Source organism: Nestor notabilis, unplaced genomic scaffold, assembly GCF_000696875.1.
Source record: "Nestor notabilis isolate BGI_N333 unplaced genomic scaffold, ASM69687v1 scaffold18650, whole genome shotgun sequence".
Lineage (NCBI taxonomy): Eukaryota > Metazoa > Chordata > Aves > Psittaciformes > Psittacidae > Nestor > Nestor notabilis.
Window position 1 is genome coordinate 42,443 of NW_009911807.1, and position 8,452 is coordinate 50,894.

Consider the following 8,452-nt stretch of genomic DNA (forward strand, 5'->3'; position numbering starts at 1 on the left):
AAAGTAAACTACAAGCAAATGTTTTGAAATTTAACAATATTTGCAGCTGATAATGATAATGTTCAACTGGTGACACACTCATGGAAAACGAGGAATATTTGCTTCTAGCTAATTGCTGAGCTTGTGTGTCGTGTAATACCACAAAGTGCATTCTAAATAAATCATCATTTGATCTTGAAGGTTGTGCAACAAAACTCTTCAACTGCCTTTTCTCATCATCAAAAGAATTTTGGGATTACAGGGGAGATTTTAGTTTTCCAGCTCTGAGAACGTGGAAATGCAGAGGCAAGCCCTGGCAGGACAGTTATCTTTATGCCTTGCCATCTGCAATGATCTTGAGATGTTTCCCCGTTCAGATGTTTCCTCATGTGTGAAGGGGCTGCTGAGATGGTGGGAACCAGGCAGAGAAGACCTGCCACTGCCCCCCCGGCGCTGCAGCTCCCTGCACCCCTGCTCAGAGCAGCTCATGCAGGATGACCCCCAGGACATTGCTAACATCCCAGAACCCTCCCTGCAGTTTACAGGTGTGGGACAGCCACAACCATCCTCTCCTTCAGCCCAATCCCTGCTGCTGGCCTCAGCACTGATTTAGCTTTGGTCTTGCTAAATGCCTGCTCTTGCATTACCAAGGCTGCTATTCTGTAAGCATCTATAAAGAGAGTATCAATTTTGGTTTTCAGACAACTGATCTGCAGAAACAAAAGTTATTTTGAGAAAGATAAATGTTGCTGAGACCATTATATATAATCCATGTCTGCCCACAGCATAAAAAAACTGGGCGTGGTGGCACTTCAAACTCCATGTCTTGTCCCCGAGGTGACTTTGAGGGCAAGGGGACTTTGCTTTCAAGTGTTGCTGCTTGAGGACTTCTGACTGCTTTCTCCTCAAAGCGCTCCCTGCCACTCTCCTATGCTGATCCGGGTGCCCATGTGCACCATACCTGGTGCTTTTACAGACATGTCACCAGCACCCTGGACCATGTCCTTCCCAGTGTGAATGTGATGCTCTGGCTACCTGGTGAACTGGCCCATCCCACCAGAGCAGGGTGGGCATCGCTTCCCTGTGAGGGATATGAAAATGAAACAGAGAAAGGGACACACATCACCCCAGGACACCTGGTTCCCAGGTCAGCATCTTGTCCCCTCTGGTCTGGCACATTTACGACTAGCAGCTGAAAGGACAAGCAGAAAATCTGTCAGTTCCCTCTCAGCTCCATGTCAGTGGTTTCTCAGCCTCTGTTTCTTTTTCCCCTCTAAAACCAGGACAATATGGTTCCTTCGCAGGGAGACTTGGCTGAGCACAGGCAGTTGGAACCCATGGGCAGGAGGAGCTGCAGAACTGTGAACTGGCAACTGGGTGCTGGATTCCACAGAGCCATTTCTCAGGATCTTGATGGGATGCTACTGCACCCACTCAGCCTGCCTGCTGCTGCTGCCCAAATTCAGCTGACACATTTACTCATTAAGAACCTGGTACTCTGTTTTATGACAAGTATATGATGACTGCCTTGGCACTCCCTCCGCAGCCCAGCATTGTTTAAATACTTCTATTATTATTACTCAATAATGAATCTTATTACACACAGCTCTTGAGGGAAGAGAAACTTCATTGGAGCAATGACTGGTGAAAGAAATTTAGTAGCATCTGATGAAAAATGTTTGAATTTTATAAATGAATGGCTCATGATGGGATATTTCATTACATTTGGTTTAATAGCACTGACTTCTTGTATTTCCTATTTTTGCAATGTCTGCTGCTTTGAAAATGCTAAGCTCTGGTCTGTCAGCACAGGCACACTGCACTGGCCTCCAGTTTCCCATTTTATTACCTATGGCTCCATATCAGCCACATTTTCTGCAGTTCTTCACATTGGCTCTGCATTTCCCTCTCCTGAACAGCTCAGCATCAGTGGCAGGTTCTGCCGTGTCACTGTTAATCCCCAATTTTCCAGATAATGGTTTTAGACTGGTTTTGCCGCACGACCACAGGGCCTGTCATTGCAGCTGAGCATCCATTACCTGACCAGCTCTCCATGCCCCTGTTCCACTGCCGAGGGGCTCAGTCTCATTTTTTTCCTGCTGCTGCTGCTGTTGTTAAGCGTTCCATATAAAACTTGTCTCTCTCTTGAGCTTGGCAGATCTTGCTGGAAGGGTACATCTTTGCTGTGTTCCCCAGGTAGTGAGAGAAGTCCTCCAGCATAGAAAAGAGATGAATTTGCAAGTAAAAAGCATGATGCAGAAAAAAACCAAACACCTTTTCTTTCTGCCACAGTGCCTAAAGTCCCATGTGCCACAGGGCATCTGCAAGCGTTTGTTCCCTAAACTGGGACTGTCCTTAGTACTTCAAAGGGTCTGTTTATCTTGTCCAGCTCCAAGGAGGGGATACATTATGACAAAAGCCCCAAACCTTTCAATAGCTGCAAAATGCACTTAAAGCAAGCGGTCTGTTGGTGATAAATGGAGATACTTCATGTAGTGCGTTCTGTGAACAGGGCTCTGTGTGCAGCCCATGGCTTTCGCGGCTTCAGGATTGTCACCAGCAGGGTCACAAATTGCTGCTAAGCAATGGCAGAGTGGGAGTGAAAGGAGAAGCTGGTGCTGGGGCTGTGCTGTTGAGAGCTATCACCAGGGACAAGTGGCCTGCCAGGGCTGCAGGGGACAAGATCCATCGAGAGAGAGCCAGGAGGAAGAGCTGGAAGGTGACTCTCTGGAGGGGAGCTGGAGCCACAGGGCATGGTTTCCTACCTCCAACAACAGCAGCGTGATCACATCTGCCCCAGGAAGAATGCTGGCTCTCAGGAGCACCCTTCAAACAACAGAGCATCCCCTTCCCCAGGAGGACAATGCCAAAGCCTCTTGCGAGTGCCAGGCCTGTGGCCCATTCTGGCAGCTCCAGACTCTGCTTTGTTTCAGCTTGTTCTTCTGATAGGTAAATTGCCTGAATTAACGTTGAGGTACAATATAGCTACAATATCCCTGTGAAATATCTCAGGAAGGTAATTTGCTCCCCATTAGCAGCTGGTTAGCAAATAAACAATTTCCAGAGGAGAACTGCACAAACTGAGCTCTGATGGCACTGAAAAGAACAGGATCGCGCAGCAACTTGTTTGCAATTAGTAATTAAAGCCATGGAGGCACATGATGGTCAGAGGCAGAGCTACTAAAAACCTGGCTGAAATATTCACAGTTCTATGGAACGTGTCTCTCCATGGCTGTGCAAAGCTTTTGAGGAAAAGCTCACCAAACAATGCAGCTACCTAATAAAAACCTTCATTATAAGGGAAAACCACCATTGACCCGTGTACTGAGCTTACTGCTCTTTTTATGCCTCTTTCTGCGTTCTCTGGAGGCAGATTTCATGGCACCCCTGTCTGTGCTGAAGGCAGAGGGTTGGTGCAGCCGCCCGCTTGCTCCACTGCAGCCAGGCATTGCTTAGCAAAGGCAAAATCATAGGTTGTTTTTTCTGTTGTTCTGCAAAGCCAGGAACTCCATCTCAGCGCCTAAACCCGTTGTTATGATTTGTGTTATTCTTGGCACGCTGACCGAAGTGCGCTCGGTATGAATAGCAGAGAGCTGAAAAAGTAAATATTGTATCCTCTGGGAGCAGCAGGGAGGGGAGGGTGGTTCTATTGCTTAATGGAGCACCCCCAGTGCCTGTTTGGGTTAGGCTTACAGTAATTGCTCCCTAGGTGAGTTTATACCAACAATTGATTGTTTCAAATGGGAAAGAAGTACAAATGAGTAAAAGAATAAACACTGGCAGTGTTATGAAACGCAGGAGAGGAGAGCAAAAATCCTACGCAGCTCAAGCGTGGGGCTGAAAGCAAAGCTGGCCAGAAAATAGGGGATACTGTTTGCTCTCTCTGCAATTTCTCATGAATGCTGAATGATGCAAGGAAAGAAATTGAATTTTCTACTTAAGCTCAAGCTACAAGAGCTACTTTCCACAGCCTTATCTTCCTCAAAGAGTTCAAGGAGACTCCTGTGTGTTCTGGAAAAACACACAGCTCTTGGCATGAGCTGTGAGCAAGTGGTGAGAAGACAAGGAGCAGGAAGCCAATAGGCATGATGGAGGAGCTCTGGGCTGAGTAACCTCAGTGTAAAACCCACTGTTCCCTTTCATGGGCCCTGGCTGGGCCACTGCAGCTCTCCTGGGGTGCAAGGCCTGTGGGGAACAGCCCCATCCCTGCACTCAGCCTGTGCTGGTGGGGCTGGTCCCCTGCTCCCCACAGCTGTGTCCCCGCATCACAGCAGTGTGTCTCACCTCCTGCTCGCCTTTCTCCTGCTCCATCTCCGAAAGGGCCCAAACCAACCCCAAACTGGGCTCTGGAGTCTGCACATCTCTCTGCTAGGCAGGGGACCAGCGCTGGCCCAAGGACACGGTGTCAGCTCCAAGGACTAGGATCTGCCTGTCAGCCCTGAGCTGCTGCCACAGGGTCACTGCAGCAAGCTCAGACAAACCAGTGCTGCTGAATGTCTTCTGAGCATCTTTTGCTGTGCTCGTGCTAGTAGTAGCTAGTGATGGTTGTGATGGTCCCAGGAGGGGATGCTCAGGTTTGACATGGGATCTTGGAGGCAATCCTCAGGTTTGACTTGGTGTGCCTGAAGCACTCTCTGCCCTTGGAGGGTGAGGAGGAATGAGGATGATAAGTCTCCATTCTTCTAGGAATTCCCACTGAAGGAAGGGCATGGGATGGCCCAGCAGTCCCCAGATGGCAGGCCATGCAGTGCAGGAGCTGCCAGCAAGCTCTGCTTCTGCCCCGGAGCAGAGCCAGAGGCAGCACCCTTCAAAAAGGCTGAGCTGGCAGCCCCACAGCAGCCAGCCCTGGGCTGTCACAGCGGCTTCTGCAGCTGAGCTCATTAGTGCCTGCAATCAGCAGAGGATGAAGGGGAGGTAATTACACAGGCAGCACAGCCCAGGCTGCGTGCAGGGTCTATATATAACTCCGTGCAGGTCTACACTGCCTGTGGTGCTTAGTCATGGCCCTGGGGACCGTGTGGGTCAGGATGGGTAGGCACTGCTGTGTAGGGAGCTGCAGCACTGGGACACGTGTGGTGCCTGGGGAAAACCACCCCGAGATGAATTAAATGCTTCACTCACTACATCTTTCCCAGCTGAAAAAATGCAGTGAGTTTCCCAGTGGAATGGTGTCTTGAACAAACATAAAAAGGGAATGTTTTTTTTTTGTTTGTTCATTTGTTTTAAAACCTAAGGTAAAGGTTTTAGCCTGAGGCCACAGTAGCTACATGAAGGTGTACCCCTCACAGAGAAGGAAAGGTGCTCTCAAGCCTGTGGGGAGCATCCCCTGGCCACAAGTGGAGAGTGCCCAGCGCCTGGCCCAGCTGCGGGGCAGGGGGTCACCTGGCTCCTGGGGCCAGCAGCCATGGTGTCACCCTGTGGCAATGCCATCCCAAACACATCACGGTGCTTTCAGGCCAGCCCTGATACCCAGAGCTACCCCAGAGCTGCTCAGCTCCAGGAAGAAGCCACGTTTGCTCATCACCCCACTGCTCCCAGGGCTGGTGACATGAGCCACCTGGCCTGTATTTCCAGCACAGCCGTTTCCAAACTGATAGCAAGGTCCTGCCCTGGCAGGCGTGGCCCCATGTGTCACTGGTGCCACCGGTGTGCCCTGACTGGCAAGCGCAGGGCTGAGTCCTCACAGCAGCATCACTGGGCACAGCAAGGGCTGTGCACACGGGGCAGCCCCAGGAGACACTCAGAGCAGTCACAGGGGCCTCAGGACACACCACCGTAATGATGAAGCACCAGTGCCAACCATGGGACCGTGACACTGCACCAGGAAGCCCTGCCTCCTCTCTGTTTCACCCAGCAAGCCTGGGACAACAGTGTGGCACTTGCTAGGGCAGGGGTGATGTGAAGTGTTCCTGGGGCTGCTCCTGGCGACCCCAAACAGCTCACACGTAAACCAGAACAGACACTGAGCAAAACCTGCCTGCCTCCAGAGTGCCAGAGCACAGCAGCAGCTCTGGCTGGCCAAGCCACTGCAAACCCTCCTTGTCCTTAAGGGTGCATCACCACCATGCATCACCCACCCTGAATCCTGCCCCGATGCAGCCTCCAGTACCCTGGCTGACCACCTTGCTTTGCACAGCATGGCCTGATCACCTTGGGTTTTGGTGAAAATGTGAATCTAATGCAGCAGGCTACTGCTTCTTTCACCCACCCTCTAATCACCTCTTCCTTCCCTGGGGATCTGAAAATACTTAAAGCCAAGCTTTTGTGCTATTTGGAAATGGATAGGTCCAGCAAATCAAAGAAGGCAGGGTTAGGGCTGTTCCCCTGACATCAGTCAGAGGGAGGGGAGCCTCTCCCACAGTAAAGAGAAATGTTCACGGGCACAGGGAAAGGGCCCAGGAAACTCCTGCCATGCACTGTGAATGCTGTTAATAGGCTAAGCCATAAGTAGGTCCCCGGCACTCTCTCTTGCACGTGCACATCACACAGATGCACACACAGATGCACACACAGACACACCTGTCTCAGTGTAAAAACAAGCAGGGCTGAAAGTGGGTTAATGTGCTTGTGCAGCTCCTCTGACAGAGGCCTGTGCAGGAGCCTGCAGCCGGCAGCTGGGCCAGCCGAGACAGGAGATACTGAGGGAGCAGAGCACTCACGCCTGGAGACCGCTCACTCACAGCCTTCCAAACCACCCCCCGATGATCTTGGTTCAAAATCCAGTTTCTGTGCTGGCCCATTTAGTTGCATCACTTGCTGGGGACAGATGTGGGATAAGCTATGTGGGGCACCACATTCAACTGCCCAACAGATAAACATCAACTACTTTTTAATCATGATAAGAAGAGCATGAAATCTCCTATTGCAGAGACAGTTGTGCCACAGAAAGCCAGCCGAGTGTGTTCTACATCTGCAGCTTTATTCTCATACGAAAGGTTAAAGGCAAAGCTAGAAAAATTAACCCACTGGTAGACACTCACTGAATGCTTCTAAGGCAAGATAGGGAGGTAAAACTTTTATTGCTACGAAGAAGCAACAGAAGGCTTTAAAGCTCATCTAGTGTTCAGCTTTTATTTGTAAGTAGCCCAATTTAAAGCAGCTTTTCAGTCTTTAAAACCCTCTCGCCTTTCTGGAATGCTTCAAAAGGAAGATGACCTGAGGACGGTGTGTTCTCTCCAGAAGGATCAGACAGATGCTCTGCATGAGGTGCAGAAAATGGCCACCAAGAAATGCCGAACGAAACCCAACTGCCTGGCTGTGGGCTTCTGCTGCTCATCAGACAAGGCAAGGCTGCACAGCACCCCGAGCGCAGCACCCTGCCATGTGCAAAAGCAGCAGTCACCTGATGACCCCTTGGCTGTCCCCATGCCTGAGCAGCTGTGGCACAGATGAGCACCACATACTTGCCCCAAGCAGAGCTAGGAGCTGAGTGTGAATGTCCTGCTCCATCTACTGGACTGCACTTCCTCTTGGAGGGGTGAGGCCACAGGCAGTGAGATACTGAATGTTCTTGGGATCCCCCTGGGATGCAATGGATGGGGCCTGGCCATCCTTCCCAAGCGGTTGCAGGTGCACCCACTACAGCTCTGTGGGGCTGGCTGCAGCCTGAGATGCTCCTGGGGTGGCGGTGCCCTAGTCTTCAGGGATCGGGGTGTTGCAGTTCCCGTGGTAAATCTTGACCTCACCCTCGCACTGGAAGTACTGGTCGAACACGTCACTGTATCCATGGTCCTTCCACCATGTGCAAAGCTGACGGTTCCACGTACAGTCGAGCACATGGAAAAGCTCTGGGTGCTCCATCCCCACCATGGTGAAGAAATCCTGGTCCCCAAGGTGGCCCTTGAAGTGGTACTTCTCCGTCAGCTTTTGCACCATGGTGGGCTCCAGCAGCTGGTTGTAGAGCTTGGACTGCCTCATGGCTTCCAGGTTCAGGAGCAGGACACCACTGTTGAAGCCAGGCAGCCCATCAGGGGGGGGATCCCCCACTTTGGTTTGGGGGTTCTCACGGCGGTACTGCCAGAACGTGTGCCTGCAAAGAGAGGAAAAACAGGAACAGGGGAGTCAGGGGAGTGCAGCTCAAAGAGCAGCCACGTCAAGTGTGGGCAGGTCTGGATCACAGCACAGGATCTACCACCCAAGGCATCTCACAGTGCTTGTCTTCTGCTGGCTGAAGGCACCCAGAGCAGCCTGTTGTTTCACGGGCTGCGCCTCCCTCCATCCCTCTGCACAGGATGTTGCCCAGACCTCAAACCACTACTCTTGCTCTCTCCTAAAGCCCCTTTTGTTTCCACCAGCATCACTCTGGTGAACCATCTGGACACAGGATCGTGTGACAGCTCACATGGCTGTGTGGTAGACAAAACCACATCCCCAGTGCCTAGGGGGAACCACCAGAAGTGCCCCCTGGCTGGTACATGCCAGGAAAATGTCCTGCAGTTAATGGGATCTCAGCAGCAGAGCTCACAGCATCATT

At 51.3% G+C, this 8,452-nt stretch overlaps 1 protein-coding gene across 1 annotated transcript; it reads right to left on the bottom strand.

Annotated features, from left to right (window-relative positions):
• Positions 1-7,611: 7,611 nt before the first annotated feature.
• Positions 7,612-8,010, bottom strand: XXYLT1 (xyloside xylosyltransferase 1; the record flags this gene model as incomplete). Its single annotated transcript, XM_010016535.1, has 1 exon — positions 7,612-8,010. A coding segment is annotated over one exon (399 nt), but the record flags the coding sequence as incomplete, so codon positions are not given.
• Positions 8,011-8,452: the final 442 nt, after the last annotated feature.